Source organism: Ips typographus, linkage group LG2 (genome assembly GCF_016097725.1).
Source record: "Ips typographus isolate SLU linkage group LG2, UJ_Ityp_2.0, whole genome shotgun sequence".
In the NCBI taxonomy this organism is placed as follows: Eukaryota; Metazoa; Arthropoda; class Insecta; order Coleoptera; family Curculionidae; genus Ips; species Ips typographus.
In genome coordinates, this window is record NC_138423.1 from 21,821,902 (window position 1) to 21,840,472 (window position 18,571).

The 18,571-nt window shown below is 33.2% G+C and overlaps 1 protein-coding gene across 4 annotated transcripts in view; it reads right to left on the reverse strand.

Annotated features, from left to right (window-relative positions):
* Positions 1-18,571, reverse strand: part of LOC145725686 (nephrin-like) — a 226,191-nt gene that overhangs the window by 78,883 nt on the left and 128,737 nt on the right. For all 4 annotated transcript variants that reach the window (XM_081974530.1, XM_081974527.1, XM_081974526.1 and 1 more), the window contains exon 5: positions 16,821-17,060. In XM_081974530.1, coding sequence (XP_081830656.1) covers positions 16,821-17,060 — 240 coding nt within the window. The remainder of the gene's footprint in view (positions 1-16,820; positions 17,061-18,571) is intronic.

Consider the following 18,571-nt stretch of genomic DNA (forward strand, 5'->3'; position numbering starts at 1 on the left):
TGAATTTGTTTTGGAGCTATGGCTCTCCAAATTGTGAACATTTTATTTTAAAACGTTAATATCTCGAAACCGATTGAAATGAAAACCATGAACATACTTAAAGTAGACAGGTTAGGTTAGGTTAGGTTATAACCAGAAGTATTATAGCATTTAATAGTATATTGTACAACAAGGGTGAAAAAGATGTCCATATCGCACGAGGACGAAAATTTGTTCGAAAATCGGACGAGGGCAATATGGACAATTCGCCCGAGTTTTACAGGCTATTTTTTTCTACGACTAATTGGAATTACTTACCAAATTTCACACAAATAAAATCTCAATGTTTGAAACGTTTCCGTGTTTACATTATCACTTTTGACGCATCCAAACTTTGACAGCTGTTCCGGATTGTCACCGGGTGACAGCTGATTAACTTCGTCTTTTAGCTTGAGGTGTTGAATCACCGCCTTCTTTACAAGAAAGCCTAGAATGTGACTTTTAATGGCGGCGTTACCGGATTTTTTTTTGTACACAAACCTATGGAGATGCAGTAGAAAATATGTTTTTTTTTATTTTTTCGTGTAGTTGATTAGAAGTTGTGAGTGAAAAATCAAAGAACGCTTCATTCCTGATCCAGATATGTATAGATATGGCTTTTTATACCCAATAAAGTCCAGCCAAAGCAAGTTTGGTTAGAACCCTTTGTCTCGGAAAGTACAACAAACTAATGTAAAAACTGCTCAATCAAAGAAAATTTGGAAATCCTTGAATCTAGGTAAGCAAAACTGGTAAATGGGTTTTATATTATTACCAAGACCTTTCTTTTAAAATGTAAATGTGCCAATGGAACTTCTAAAAGCTGTCCTGTTTTTTCAGAGTAAACCTTTGTTGCTCTCAAAATGCAGGCGGCCTCAAAATGTAACTCACATAAGTCACATACCAATGTATGTAAGAGGCAATAAGTTTACTGAATGAGAAAGCATATTGTACTTACCACTGAGTATTGTGTTGGAGTAAAATCATTCCACTTCAAAGCTTTCAACCACTGTTGGGTTCGAGCAGGGTCTTTTGGAAAGTAAAAGACTGACACTTTTGGGCCTTTCACCAAATTGCTTTTACAATTTGGCAAACAACAAGTGGACGGCATATTGTAGAGGCAATAGGATTTAAGTTAAAAAACCAACAACAAATTATAGAACAATGAAGGAACAATAACAATAGTGATAACACAATAAAATGAACATCAAATACACCTTCACTAGAATAATAAACATATAAACAACAATATATAATAGCAAACAAAAATTACTTTGGCAAGTAATTCCAAGTCTTGACTTTAAACCTTAAAAATTAATTTAATCATCGAAAAACTCAATTTCCACAATACAAACAAATGCAAACTGTCAAACCAGTATTTCGGCCATATTGGAATTTTTGGCATGCACCTTCTTGGCTTTCTTGTACAGAGGGCGGTGATTTGTTTCATTGTAAATTGTAAGTTTGTATCATTTGCTTTATCATATAATAAAGTAGATGTTTTTATTCTCTAATTGAACACTAACAGAAACTTGAACGGCTTTTTCCTTGCCTCAAAACATAAGCCAAAATGCAATGTTTTGATGCCAACTGTCAGTGAGGATGACAATCAGAAGAATTATTTTGTTTACGTTCAAGATTAGCTGTAATTGGTCTATTTTTTTACGCACGCTGAAGATTGTCTGTGATTAGTCTAATTCTTTACGCACGCTGACGATTGTCTAGGATTCTGTATTCGTTCAACCGTTGGCAATTGCCTACTTATCCGTTCTCTAAACTGTTAAGGAATGAACCAATATCCTATAGGAGTAGAAAAAATATTTTGTTGGATTGGACATGCTGCCTTAATTATGTTGCAAAAATTTCAAAACTTTCCTATTGTGTTTCCTAGATCGTTCGATGTCTTTTGTAGTGGGACACTGGGTGGGTATATGAGGTTATAAACTTTTGTTTTTCAAGAAACTCTTCAGAGTACACTGAAAATCTGTGCACCCAAGAAAATCTTTTAAATTATTTTTAAAAACCAAAAAAAAATTGATTTACCCTATTTTTTAAACACTACAGGTTGTGTTAAGCTACTGGTGTTACGGGAAGACCAGAAAACTTTTAGAAATTCAAGAATTTATACCTCTTCGTCTTTGTGGTTTACTTCCTCCACTTTCTTATCAATATAGCTTTGCTTGCAATAGTCTGTTCGATTAATTTTCAAAGCTTGAAGAAGCTTCTTGTCTTTCTTGTCGTCATTATTCATCCTATTGGTATCGACTCTCTTGTTTCTGTTTAACACAGCGACGTCCTTTCTCATTTCTTAAACTTGTAATATCTCCAACTCGATTTTCAAAATAGGAGAAAATCACTATCACTCAGACTGTCATCAATATTTGTCTAACTTAGTTGCCATTGAAGACAAAATTTCTTATTTCTTGTTTTACTCTGCAATTTAAAGCTAAAATTACTGGTTTTCCTGTAAGTCTACTTCCTCCTGGCTCTTTATTCCATTTTCATGTGCAAATCCGACATAATAAATAAACTTCCCGTCGAGGACTAGACGGTTCGTTGCGGTCAAACCACCCTATACTACCAAAGTGGGGCGTTTGCCAAACCGCACAGATATTTTCGGCGTAATCACAAAGGCCGTAACGCCATCCTATGGTTAGTGGCGTAAGCGGCACCGACCTCGTAAATCTACTAGGTAATTATTATATGTTTCCAGAACTTTCAAGAAATCTAACCTACAAAGACAAAAAAAATTATATGATCCAGATTGAAAAAGAAGCGTAATCGTAACCTATCAATAGATACATTTTGTCAAAACTGAGTAGCAAATTAATGGACTATATTACTCTCGATCTCTTCCAAGAGAATCACTTCACATCTCAGACACTTAATCCAAACTAAAGTGCTTAAACTAAGGTTAAACTGACCAGAACCCTATAACTTCCCAACATGACTTTTATTCTAACACCCATTTCAAATCCGTTGACAAGCTGTGACGAAGGCCGTCGCTTAATTTACATTTAAAACGCATTGTCTCTTTAATTAGTCGAATTGTCATGTTAAGTCACTTAGTTAATACGGTCCACTCAGATTTCCCCCAGGATTATCCGAGACTTGTTGAGTTTTTTTTGGTCGATGTTTCCTTTCATCGTTATGACGTCGAGCTTCAAGTAATCCTTTCACGTCTAGGATTAGTTAAAGGAAGGTTTACGTGTCCAGAAAAAAAACTGGACGAGATCCAAATCCGAATCGGAAAAATGGTGTAACCGAAATCCGAACGTGTAAGGGGGTAAATTGGTTTATTCGCGCCTGGCTGGACCCTGATTTGCCTATTTCCCTCCGACAAAAAGTAGGTCAGCGGTTGAATTAATTTATTTCAACCTTAATTTTCTGGGAAAGGGTTCGCGGTGTTTTTATTTTTAAAACGGCCGCCTAGTCAGGTTAATTTTTGCACGAGTCGGGTATTTTGTGGAAATTGCTTTTTTTTAGGATGATGGTATTAATGTTATCCTGTAAAGGGGAAGGATTTGCTGTTTTTCCTACACGCTAACCGTCAATTATGCACATGTAAAAATGGTTCAAGTTTATATTGCCTCTTAAAACAAAACATGCATTTGTCCTACTAGCAAGTCAATTAATCTTATTAATTACAGAAAACAAAAATTACGTTGAGCAACAGCTGTTATACAGGGTGATTCCAAAGTTGGTGCTTTCCTTTCACCTGCGAATAGGGCTTCAAAAAATAAAGTTTTTTTTCCTTTGACGCTTTTTCGAAATATGAACAATAATGAAGATACAGGGTGTCAAAGTTTTACTGAAAAAATGAAAAATTTTATGATTTTGGCCAAACCACTTGAAGTAATTAAACAAAATTTTGTAGGTGTCAGTAGCTACGTGGAAAGCAAATTTTCCAAGAAACAACAATTTTCTTGCGTTTGCCAGTGGCGCGCGTATAATTTTTTTAAAACATTTTCGAAAAAAAATAGTACCCTACTGGTTTTTTTCAACATAAAATTTATTATCGAATTCCTTGTTCAATTCTGAAAATAAAACTCCTTTTATCATTTTTTGCTACGACGCACCGTTTTCCAGTAAAAAAATAAAAACCGTCTTAATGCGTGCCTAAAATTAAATGCTGTTTTAATTTAAAATGTCAAATTATTAAAACTTAGTTCAAAGTCGGCTGAAATCTTTAGTTTTTGTTTATGTCTGTTGATAAGGAATAACATGTAGTTAGTTAAAATTAAATTTATGTTATTTTTATTTTGTTTTTTTTCAGTAAAACTTTGACACCCTGTATCTTCGTAATTGTTCAAATTTCGAAGAAGCGTCAAAGAAAAAAAAAACTTATTTTTTGAAGCCCTATTCGCAGGTGAAAGGAAAGCACCAACTTTGGAATCACCCTGTATACATCTTGCAAATGTAAGAATTACAGTTATTGTCTTCTGTTTAGAGTCACTCTTAGTAAAAGGTAACAAACTAAAAGAACTCCAAAAACCTCAAAAAAGTAAGATAGGAACATGTAAAGAGTTTTGCTCTATTTTCAACTTTTTGCCTGCTATAGCTTTCCAAATAATAAAAATTCCAATATTTAATAGTAAAATCTCGAAAACGACAATATTAGAGAGAAACTGGATTAGAGCAAAAACTGGTAGGGTTGTCGTAAACTGCACATTTCAAATGGCATACCCTGTATAGTATTATTACGTCCTTCAAGTATGTTTATCAATAGCTTCATAATGCTCTACTATGTGTTGTACAAAAAGTGTGTAATTTTTGAGATATACAGGGTGAAATTTGTCATTACTCTAAACACAAAATTGCCCAAAACGGGTTGTGTGTGCATTTAAAGACAAAAAACGGCACTATTTCAAATTAAATACCCTGTATATTATTACGTCATTCGACTCAGTTTGTCAGCCGCTACATCATGACCTACGATGTGGTGTACAGTTTCTGAGATATACAGGGTAACATTTATAGACATGACAGCCGACAGGAAATTTGATGATGTCAAACTTTGAGTTTGACTGACTTAAGTTTTCTTTAATTTGATTCGGCCAACACAAGTTAACTTTATTCAGATTAGTCTTAATATAAACATTTCAATTAAAATAACTATAAAATTTAAATTTTTCTTTTTGATAATACAAATGATATTTTTGAAATCTATGTAATGTTTTCTAAAAAACCATCTGACGTTCTCTAAGCTACATATTATAAATACATTCTTGTATCTGGAATGGTCTGTGTCTAGTGAAACTCAGAGGAGCTATCACAATTTTTAAGGCAAAAAAGTCTTGGTTGCAAGACATTTCTTGTACAGGAACTCAGCATTCATAAAAAAGTGATTTTACAACACCAATTGACAGATAGAAGAGTTATTTCATTTGTTCAAGTAAGTACTCATTGGTACTGTATCCAGAAACGTAGCACCGGACTAATATAATAATATATAGCTTTTAAACTCACTTGAATATTTTTTTACAGAAACTACTCAATATTTCAGAAAGTGTTAATCTTAAAAACCAGCATATTAATAATATAACATAGTATTGTATTGTTACTACGATGTTCATATTTATAGGAGTGTAAAAAACACGTAACAATAGTAGCATGAATGATCCAATTTTGAATGATGTGAGTAGAGTATTTGCAACAATTTTACTATGTTTCCACTAAAAAAACTTTTTTGGTTAAAACTGTGAATTTAAATCGAATTCATCCTTGACTATATGAGATTTCGATCCTGATTGAGTGATATCCTAAATTTACTAAAACTAATGTAGAACGCTATTAATACTCTTCATGTAAGAGAGAAAATTAAAATAGGATTTCAAAGGAGTATGTTATATCAATATAAAAAATCATATTTGTCTGTTTTTTGGTTTTTGTTTCACACTTTTTGGATTTACTTGGCCCAGATTTTTGCAATCTAGAAAAATTTGAATAAGGGAAACTTTTTTTGTGAAGTTGACGGGCAAACTACAAAACAAAACAGACTTCTAGTTTTAGCAATCTAAATCCCTATTTCAATGTAGGTATTGTAATTATTGTACAAACAAACCACCTCTTCTTAGAATTAGAAAAGGATTGATGAACAATAACATTTTACAAATTCACACTTTTACATGTTTCTATCAATTTTAGGTTAATATTTCAAGAATAGTAGGAAGGCTTGGTCTTCTTTGTGTTAATTGTTAATTGTGTCAATTTTAATTAATGGTGAGATACTAGGATTGAAAAAAATTGGTTGGTAATGGTGACTTGCTAGTTGAAACGAAGAATACGATACACTCTAGAGAACAAAAGGTCGTGTAATTCACGTTCGGTCTTCGGCAACGAATCCCGGACAGTACACAAATTTCAGTTTGCATAAACTGTATTGCTTTACGTTCGGACGAGCCGGAGCCCGGATTTAAGGAAAGGCCCGACCATAATTCGTGAACGTTGGTCCCCGTTAAATTCAAAATGTCCAGAGAAAGAGAAAGATAAATGAAACAGACTAAATTACTACTTGTCCAGCGGACGGAAATTAGTTCTTGGCGGGGGCGGCGAAAGTCAAACCGCGACTCGAATCTGGAACGGTCCCGATTGATTTATTCCCTCAACCTGTCCCTTTAATATTCCCGGCGTGCGTCTTAATTAAACGGTCGCATTAAGAGGATCGGCTCGTTTGAGTTTAACGTGCACGCAAACGCATATTTGTGTATTCATCCGAGGCGACAATTTCGTGACGATCATACGGAAACAATGCACCGGCAGTACCGACGACAGATTGTGATTTATCCAGTCAACCGAGTAACAGTTTAAACTTTAATTATCGAGAGGAATGTGGTCGATCGGCCATAATTCAATATGGAAATTGGAAAGCGGCAAGCCCATTGCTTACTGATTGATTTACTGATTAGCTGTGAAGCATCTTTAGCCTGCACGATTTTTGCTGTGAAATTCCTGCCACTTTTCAAGCCTTAACGGTGATGACTGCCATTAAGATCCAGTGACAAAAATAAATCTTACTACGAGAAGTAATTAGTTGACGGTCAAAAATTTGCATTTTAATGTCATCCGCTGGTGGTTTTTTACACACTCGAACACCACTTAATGAAGACCACCTACAGAGAAAATCATTGACGGTCTAATTTATTCAGATATCTACAAATTACTCTACTTAACGCGATCAAGGGATATTTACAGTGTACCGTTAAATATTATGTGCCATTTATACGGTATTTAAATGATGAACATCATTAATGTAAAATTCTCATTTGTCACAAACGTTTTAACGAATGTCAAACAAGTTTCAACTTTTTAGTCCAGGATTAGATAATTATTTATTCATTCATACAGGAATACTTACTTTTTTCTTAATAGGTTAGAGCAATGGGCTCATCCCACATATTTTTTTGTTTCATATTTGATTAGAAAGCCAAAAATATTAAATACGTATTTTATTATTTTTCAAAATACTAAGTCTAACATAACAAGATTTAAATAAATAGATTCAAATTTCATAGTGACATTTAAAACTCCCGCTGGATATGACGTAGGCGGTTTTCAACCAATTAGGTGCGAGGTGCCACTTCTACCATCAGATTTTTCTAGGTCCGCTTTTGTGTTGTCAATTTTTAAACTTTTTCCGATTCAAATTAATCTTGACAAATTATAAACGATAAGGGACTTTATTTCTATAAACATATGACATTATGTCAAATTAACATCAAATTACTTTTTTTGTCCAGTGAAATAAAAAAATTGTGGCGTGTCGTGCTATAAAACGTGTTATTTGGCAACATTGCACTCTGCGCACTTCACTCGTGACTTGAGTTTGAGGTTTTAAATCAGCTGATCGGAAGATGCTGTCAACCATCAGACAGCCATAGCCAATAAAACTGCTGAAAGTCGTCTACGTCGTACACGCGGCAAAACCGTCGATTTGAATTTATTTACGCATTTTCAAAGTCCTGTAAATTACCAAAAAACCTTTTTTTTTGTAAATAAACTACAAATTCCTATATTTCAGACTAAGCTTCCCGATTTATATGCATTGAAACGCAGTTTTACATTATGTGGAATGAGCAGATATAAAATCACACCAATGAGCTAATCCTAAGTGTGAAAATATGAATTTGAAAGTTAAACGCAGGCAATATTAAGAAGTAAAAATTAATACAGGGTTATAGCTACTCAAACAATTCGTTTAAAGCTTCTTAAGATCAAAATCTAGATAACTTATATGCCTACTATATTTTAAAAATATTTTTATTTTTCTATCTTTTATGGTTTAACCGGAAGTAGATATCAACTTGCTTATTTTAAATGAGACGCTCTGTACTTTATGTATAATATCATATACCTGTCTGTATCCGTTTCTGAGATATTTACCATTTTATGTAAAATTTGACATTTTAAGTTCCCAAAACAGTTTTAATTTATACCTATCAGAAACAATTTTTTCTCGGTTTTTGTGTGTGTTAAACAAGATTGGTTCTAAGAGTCACTTTAAAAAAACGTCGAAAATAATGATACGGAGATTTTTCTAAAATTAATTCTTAACTTTATTTATTAACATTTTGACCTTTAAAAAACTTGAAATATGACTTGAAAAGTTTAGAATTTGATGGAATTTACTTTTACGGTATCAAAATTGACTTGACAATTTTACCAAATAGGGAATTTTTAAGTTTTTTTGTATCATGCGGGAGAAATTACTTAAAAACTTGAACAACAAAACATTTTTTATGTTTTGACATTTAAAAATTGAAATATGATAATTTGACCAAATAGAAAATGTTCACATTTTTTTGTGTCAAACTGTATGACTTGAAAACTTGATCAACAAGGCATTTTTCATGTTTTGACATTTGAAACTTGAAAAGTAGATAATTTGATGAATTTTACATTTCAGATATAAATCTTGACTTGAAAGCTTGATCAACAAAGTGTTTTTCATGTTTATTGTACGCAATATGTTCATCTGAAGAAACCATTCATAAAATTAATTTTGGCAATTTGAAAATATGAATCTTTGGCTCTGAATTTTAGACAGCCTGTACAATCGTAATCACGGAAAAGGACAGAAGCAAGCATTTAGATAACATAAACATTTTTCATAAAATTATGTGTTAAAATTTAGCTATACTTTCTACTGCTAAAATTTCAGTTCCAATGCTAAAACGGTATTTGTTCAATGGAAAATAACAACGAAAATGAGGCCTAGTTTATATTGTGTGTAATATGGACAGCATATTGTGAAATAAATTGCAACGCGTGAAATTGGATATAAAATTTCAAATATAAAAAATGATTGGCACACAAAATTCAGCTCGAATAACTAGTTGAATCAGTAACGTGAGCAAATTGGGTTACGCCCCTATTTTATGCACAGGCAAAAATTGAAAATATTTTGTTGTGTCAGTTGGAAAATTACATTGAAATATTGCAGAAAGGTATTTTAAAAGTAATACTAAAAGAAATGTTGCGACTACCTTGTTTACCTTATGTTCCTCATCAATTTTCGTTGTAACATGTTTTTATGTGTTTTAACTCCATTAATATCCACAAGAATCACTATCAATATCAAAAAGACTACTAATTAAAACGAAACATTCGATACACCATCCGCATGTTGAATTACCCAAAAAAAAGTCAATGCAAACGTTTTTAATAACCGCGATATCCGCCAGATGCGCTTTTGTAATGATCCTGAATAAAATTTTATGCCTTGTCGCGCTGATTTACGATCCCATCGCAGTTTAAACAATAACCTCGAGGAAGTCTTTTCGGCGTTTTTTCAAAGGTCGTATAGTTCCACCCTAAGTGGATTTAAAAGGAAGGAGCAATTCCGCCCGGAGTCAGACATGAACGTAAACCCCAATTAAAGCCAGACTTACTTGAGCATCAAGACTTCTAAATGCCATCAACATAATTAGGTTCGCTGTACTAGCGAATGTCGCTTGGTTTGTTTCTAGTTTTTATTGTTTTCCTTTTCTGGATTTCAGAAAATTTACCCAACATACGACAAAAATAGAGTAACAAATGCGAAATCATAGAAAGGCCAATAAAAACATTTTTTTTATTGCAACTAATATTTGTTTTACTTTTAATTCTATTTATTCTTACTTTTATCTACCTTTGGGTTGCTTCTATTTTGAAGTAATGCGCCTATCTTAATAAGCTGCTTCTCTTAATATCAACTCACTAGACTCTCCAAAACTTTCATTTTCAAATTTTATTTTTGGTAGTTTTGAAACATACTGTAGTAAACTTCAATTGTGTATTTATAAAATTTATTTCTTCTAGCTAGTTTATTTCTTCTCAAGTATTTAGTAGTACAAAAACGCACAATTTATCAAATATAGCTATAATTTACAGCTAATTTCTACTTTAATTACCAGTATTAACTGATATTCGATATACCTACTTGTGAGCAAAATTTTAAGTTTTTAAATTAGACTGGAGTGGCTAAAATTTTCAAGAATATGCATTTTTAAGAGGGAATTTCACAGTTATTCTTTAAACCAAGTTTAAGTTAAGGGTAGTTCAGACTGTGATAATAGAGATGAATGAAAAAAAATCACAGATCTGAACTACGCTTAACCTAAACTTGGTTTAAACTCAGCTTAAAGTCGACAGTACAAATGGGGGTTAGTCATTTTCATGACTTGATAATCAAATGTCAAGTCTGCCAAGTCAAGTTTTATGACTTTTGACATTTTTCCGTATTTGTTGATTAGTTGCTAATTAAAAATAGACATCTAGTCAAATTCCAACGATTTTAGACCTCAATTTTGAATTGAAAATTGTCTCGAGGTTAAAACAATTATTAGTACTGACTTGTATGGTTGGAATTTGACTATAAAGTCAATTTTGAATAATTTGCATTTTTCAGTTAATTTATCATAAAAATTGAACTTTTTCCGGACTCGTTAATTGTGTGTTGACTTTGAAATATAAAAATCAAGTTGCATAACTAAAATTTGAACTGAAACTGAAATACCATTTTCCAAAATAATGAGAGATATCAATAATAGAAATATCAAAAGAAGGCAATTTCAAACTGGTTTCCAACTGAAAATCGGAAATTGTTGGCTTTTATTGGTTGAATGCTCACGTGACATTGACATTTTAAGGCTAATGGCCAATAGCTGGACATATTCCTCTGATTATTAGTTGGAGATTCGTTCTGCAAACAGACCTAATATAACCGCAGATGTTTTAGTTTTCTAAATCTGTTGTTAAATTTAACAAATGTAAGCCAAATATTGAATCGTTCCAAACTTACAAGGTTTCAATAGCACTTTTGATAAATTGCCCAAGTTTTCTGGTGGAAATTAAAAGCACTTACTTGTAACAATTAAATATGAAAGAAAGCAATTTTTTAAATCGAGCAAGTGTGTGAACAAATTAAAGTCCAGCAGTTAGGTGCGTAGAAATCTTAAAGAGTTAAATGAGACGCTAAAAAGGTGCTTTACAAAAGGAAAGTTGCAGAAATTGGATAATAAATAACCAAACTGTCAAAGGAGTTGGTTGTGTTAATTATACGGGAAAACAGTCATTACGGTTCAGATGTTAAAAGATTTACGATGTTTAAAGCGTATTACGGAAGGAGCAAAGTTTACCGTACACAATCAAATTTAACGCCGATTTCTCAAAGCATCAAGGCTTCGGGCATGCATCATTTGCTTCCTGAAACCTTCGGTAACAATCTGCGGCTTTAATACTATTAATTAATGGAAAGTTTTTCCCCCTAAAACCTTCGTTCAACATATTCTGGTAAATCAGGTTTTGGATGGACCCTCAAAATCTGTCGGTGATTGTTTCAGATCCTCTTTCACGTCAAAACAGGGAACTACATAAGCCTCTTACGATTTTCCCGGTAGGTTACCTCAGGTATTAAATATTTCCCGTACGGACCGCATCGAGAGGAAAGTTTTAAGTGTTCGGCTTTAATAAATGGAAAGTTGGCGTTGTCTTCATTGCACACCTAATTTCCTTAATACATATCGAGGAGGCAAAAAGGGAAGGATAAAAGCCGGGGCCGCGGCAAAACTCTTTCCGCGTGGGAACTTTAAACTTTAAAGAGCATTTTCATTTGTTGCCAAGAAATTTAATATAAATGCCGTGCTAAAAGGGCCGTGACAAAGGTTGGCGGACCCCTTTTTAGCTCGCGAATTAAATTATATCTAACACGTGAATCCTGTATAAAGTTTCGGGGGGATTGTAAATAACCGGGCGGCTCTTTAAATACTTTTGGACGGGGATTATCCGATCGCGGATAAGGTGTCTGCGCAAAACTTCTAATATTAAATTCTCAAACTGTCTTATTAAAACTTTAAGCCGTAAGTGGCTTCTGAACTTTCCCCTTATTCAACGCCTATCAAGTATATCCTTGTCAAGTAAGCCCCACAAAAATAGTATGTTTTTTTATACTAAGTACATTAACATTGTACTGAAGACACACGAACAACCCGCATAATTTCTTTGAGGTTAGGGTGATGTTTTTAACTGTCTTTGGTAGGAAACACGTTGCCGGTTGTAACAATTTGAAGTAGCAACGTGATGATATTGACAGTTTATGACAAAGGTAATTGGTATTGCATGCTCAGAACATATCTTGCACTCTCAGATTTGTTTATGTAACGAAAAGATAATTTGTTAACGTCGTTTCAATGTTATTCCAAGAAACTTTATCATTATATCATTTGAATGTAAATTTGAATTACAAATGTGTTTTTTTAGTGCAAATTGAATGTAAAATGCAAAAACAGTTCAGCACTGGGACTATCTTCTAGTTGTCGGACATTATATGCACCAAGAGCTAGAAAACCAAAACATGGCGTGAATTAAAGACTTTTAAGAGGTTGAAAAGAGGCAGTTAGAGATGGAGAATTTTTTTAAATTTCTTATAACCATTGTTTACTTCTTTCGAGTCATAATGTTTTCAGTTCGCCTTTTAATCAATAAAAGATGTCAATTCTTATTAACTAATATTATAAGTGGAAGAATGGTAGGAAGAGTCCATCTGTCTCTGATTCATTTTCCCTTTTCAACTGTCCCTTCCTGTTAATTGGCTATTTAGATTGTAGTTTTAGTATTTATACAGCACCAGGTAAAAATATTAGTTGATCCATCTATATGCAATAAAGCAAAATGTGAAGTACCTAAGGAAGCTTAATGGTTGTGAAATTATATTGAAACATTGATTAACGAAAGCATTAACGCACTATAATGATTGGCTTTGTGGAAAAAAGTGGTCCGGTTCTGTTTTCCCATTACTAGCAATGAATAACCTGTCAAAGGCAATAGAGCCTTTCATGTATTACCTTAATTTAGATAATCGCTGGTCGGCACGCCACGAGGTTCTAAATCAAAGCTTTTTGATTAAAATCTGGAGGGCTATGGAGAAAGCAGCTTTTTTTGTTTGTTTGCACTATATTTCTGCTCGGTTTTTCGACGTATCTAACGACATCTATTGCCAGGATAAATTAAGCCCAGTTCGCTTTAGGTGCTTCGTAAATTACTCCCATTTTATTTTTGCTTCGAATGGCGGAATATTAGTGGATTTTTTTTGCTATAAAAACGATAAATTCTTAGCTTTTTGCGGTGTTCGATGAAAACAAAAGATGTAGGTGACAAGCATGGATAAGAAATGGTAGAAATATGGATAAGTGGAAAGTTGTTTGAAATTCAGAAACCACTTTCCAATATAGTTAAATAACTTTTTACCCCTGCGAAAGGGTAAATGTAGACAAATCCAGAAATCCATGAAAACACAACAAATCAAAAAGGATGACAAAAGTTAACACAAAAACAAATGAACAAATCTAAATCAGCAACGCAAATATATTGCACACTTGTCCATATTTTAGACTGTCAAGAATACAAGAGAGGAAAATAGATAAAGAAGTATCAGCCAATCAATCATCCATCAAATCGCTAGGTATACACCGTTTATATCCTATTATAATGCAAAAAGAAAACCTTATTTTTTCCTATATTAACTAAGAAAATCGATAGATTTAGCTCCAGAGCTAAGTGACTTATTAACAGTCAAAGACGTTCAAAAACCAGTTGAAAGTGCTTTAAGAGTAGTCAGAAACCTTCCAAAACAGTCTAGAAACTTCCAAATAAAAAAACCTTTAGAGTAGTCTGAAAACTTCCGTATGATTCTAAAGCAGTTCAAAACAATATGAAAACTGCTTCCAAAACTGTGTCCAGAAGGTTTCAAAAGTTTTTGAAACAGTTTAAAAGCTTCCAAATTCTCTTTAACTAATCTAGAAGTTTTCAAAACCAAACCTAACCTAACCGAATCTGTATCTCTAACCGTTTCCAAGATCCCCACTGTTGCCTTCCTTATCTTGAACACACTGTAGAAGCGATTTAAGATAATAACCAATTTCACAGAAAATATTTAAATGATTAGAAACTACCAATATAACTCAAAGACTGCATTATATGAGTTATATTGGTAGATGATCAGCTAAAGAAGTTGTATTGCGGAAGAATTGTATTACATAGAATGCTCCATTTAAGTACAGTACGGGGTAAATTTTCCAGTACAGTTTTAGAAAGAAGTCTTAAAGTAGTTATGCAATCAGTTTACCCAAGACAGTGGTTCGTTTCCAAAAGTGATGGTAGGACAAAAAGCCAAATATCTCAAACTGTTTCCTTACACAGACTGCGTGTTTGTACCTTGAAAGTACTCATTGGTCACAGTAACACAATTCTTTTAGAATAATTTAAATTATTAAATATTTTAGTAATAAATTTCTGTTAAAAAAAACTCTCAGTTTATCCAAATCCTCTAAACTATAAACCTAAAAACACCTTGAGAAATTCGAAGATTGAGAAAATCTCGCTTAGCATCGTCAAGACTGTCACTGACAAATCTCGGGCATTCCAATAATTGTTCGGCATTTTTCATTGTTTCTTTCACGGTTTATTGTTAAAATCTCGACGTTTAATAGCGAGAAATTAATTTTCCTCTTTAGCTTGGCAAATACCTTCCGTTTTCAGACATTATTTTCCCGTAGACTTGTTTACAATTCCGGCCTAATTAAGACGAACTTATTGCCTCGGTATTCAAGCACAGTCAGACTGGTTGTATTGAGTTAACTAACAACCCCATTTGTAAAGGAATTTAATAAGGGCTCAGTTAAAGGTCAAGACGGGTTTGACCGTCTTATTTATCATTGTGCCCTTTTAAGCTTCGGTTATTTTCTGACGTGCCCGCTTGACGTAGGTTGAAGGTATCAATCTGTTTCCGATAGGCTTCAAGTTTCCTAAAGTTACAAACTGGACTTCACTGGTTTTGTGCGTGATTTAATAAAATAAGCCGAATTTGCGGAAACTCCGTCGCAATATCGCGCTAAAATATGCCCAACGCTAGTTCAGAATGTAACAGGGTTGGTACACATGCAATTAACGCAAAAACGAGGCAAACGAACGCAAAACTGGACATGCCATCGAATGTAACTCGATAAGAGAAACGTGATTTTTCCAGAGCGACATTTATAATGCACTTTTGTCTTTGTGCAGGAAGGGAAAAATGACTTTTTCTTACACGCAAACACGAAGACCTATTTACGAGTTTTATAATAATTAACTCTAAAATATGTAATAATTATTAAGTAAAAAAAGTGGGATAAATACTACAGAAATAAAATCAAGTAACAAAGCTTATCCAAGATTAGTTATTAGAGCTCGAATCAGATGAGAAAAGGCCACCGCATCATCAATGACGCAGTTTTTAAAACTATTTCTTTCTCCTTCTACAGTTGCCGTCGCATTAGATATAATCAGAGGCGTCCTATTAAAATATTCCCGAAAATATATTGTTAAGCGGTCAAAAAGCCACTTGGCAACGTAGTACGGTTTTTACTTGGACACAATTAAAACAGATGCGGCAGCGGCCAGGTACATTTGGACCTTTTTATATGCTTTTACTAGCCGGCACTCTAAACGGTGTTGCCAAGTTTAAAAAAATGTAGTGGCGGACAGGGAGACTTAGGGGGTTAGGTTAGGTTCCGTTTTAGTCTGGTGTTTTGGTTGTATTGTTGATGGTCGCAGTTGAAGTTCACATAGTGTTATGAATAAAAAACGTTATTTTGTCAAAATGTCTTTCAAAAAGGTTGGAAAGAAAGGTGTTATCATATACAGCCAAGGCCGTGAAATCGTCAGTAACGTCTTACAATTTATGAAGAAAGAAGCAGAAGGAGTTTCCATTCCTTTGAAAAACTTGTTGTCTTTTATTTTCTTTATTAAAAACGACGAAAATGTTTCATTTTACTGATAAAATAATAGCACGCCACTGACTGGCTGCAACAACTTGGAAAGTAACGAGAGCAGCAATATTTAAAGCGAGACGTACAGAGATCGTGACATCATCGTTTGATGACGCCTGTGGCCTTTTCTTAGCTGATTCGAGCTCTAATTCATTGATGAAACAACGGAAATCAAAACAGGGGCAACTTTACAGCGCTTTTCCGTTAAATATGCAACTCGATATTCACAAGAGAATTTATCGTAAACAGATATTAATTTTAATGAATACCGAATTAATGGCAAATCCAGGATTATTACCGCCCTGCACATTATGACTCAGTAGAACGAAACAATGAATTCAGATTTAAATCCACTAATTTCTCAAACCGCAACGAATTAAACCTATCACAAGAATAATTCCTGGATATTATTCCTTGTGCTGTTGCTATAATTTGTTTGGATTGTTTAATAATATCATTATCGTTGTCATTTATGATTACAGCAATGTTTGCTGTTGATCAATTAAAAAAAATACTTACAGTTGACGTCTAAAGTAATAGTACTGGATATCGGATGAACCAAACGGCTATTAGTGGCTTGACAGGTGAAAACAGAATTTAAGGTTTTCCTGTCCACATTTTCCACATGGAGAACGTTCCGGACCTTGGTGATTTTTCGAGTAGGTTCGTCGGGGTCATGAGGGTCACTGGTTACATATTCCATGGTTTCATCCAGAAGAGCGTTCTCTAACCACCAGGTTACTTTTGGCAACGGTCGACCTAAAAACAGTGTTTCTTAACATACTACACAAAGTTTAGGAGTCATAAATATTAAAATAACTGAAACTTAAACACGAATATTGCATGACCCTAACATTGTCTCGTTGACTTTTTAAGAACTTGTAAGGGAAAGTAATAAATATTATGTGTCGAACAAGAAATTCCAGTACATAAAAATTCACCGTTTGACCTACAAAAATTTAATTTATTTCCTAATGTAATGTGACATTGGCAGTGATTGAAAATGATGTAAACTTTATATAGTTTTTTATGAATTTTCTACAAGTATTACAAAAGTCAAATATTTATCAATAACTTGATAAAGTAGTAGTTCTGGTAAAGTTAACCATCGTTGTTTACGATGCCATGCCTGTTTACGGTATAAAAATACTGTGTTTTAAATAAATTCGTGGGTTGTTTTGTGAAAATGCTAGAAACAATGCGTTTCCAGACAAGCAGATTTTCGCCACTAACCTAAAAAATGTTAGGACATATTAACCTGGAATTAAGTTTATATGTGTAGAATCCGCGGATTTCAAAGAATCCGCATATTTTATGTATCAATTAAGAATACACTTTTCACTTTAGTAATTTTACTATACATTTTTGTTCAATTTAATAAAAATTGATACTCATAGGAAAAAAATTATACCTAACACATGCGGAAAGCGTTTTTCGGAAACACTTGTTAGGTAAATAATTATTAAAAATGAAACGTTGTCTATCGACAAAAAAATGTGTTTTTTTCCAATTTTTGAAAGGTTCAAAGTACTTATTTCACATAATTACGTCCTTTGGTATAAATAAGCCTTTTGCTCTGCATTGAAATCCGCTTTATAGAGCAAAATAAAAATTTAACAAAAATGCAGTTTTGACGAAAAATGTAATAGTTCCAATTTTTTAAAGGTCCTATCAACTTCACCATTAGAAAATATGTATATACATGGTGATTTCAAAGTTGGGGCTTTCCTTTCACTTACAAATAGGGCTTCAAAAAATAAGTTTTTTTTTCCTTTGACGATTTTTCGAAATATGAACAATAACGAAGATACAGGGTGTCAAAGTTTTACTGAAAAAAAACAAAATAAAAAATAACTTAAATTTAATTTTAACTAACTACAGGTTATTCATTATCAACAGACATAAACAAAAACAAAAGATTTCAGCCGCATTTGAACTAATTTTTAATAATTTGACATTTTAAATTAAAACAGCATTTAATTTTAGGCACGCATTAAGACGGTTTTTATTTTTTTACTGGGAAATGGTGCGTCGTAGCAAAAAATAATAAAAGGGGTTTTATTTTTAGAATTGAACAAGGAATTCAATAATAAATTTTATTTTGAAAAAAACCAATAAGGTAATTTTTTTTTTAATGTTTAAAAAAATTATACGCACGCCACTGGTAAACGCAAGAAAATTGTTGTTTCTTGGAAAATCTCCTTTCCACGTAGCTATTGACACCTACAAAATTTTGTTTAATTACTTCAAGTGGTTTGGCCAAAATCATT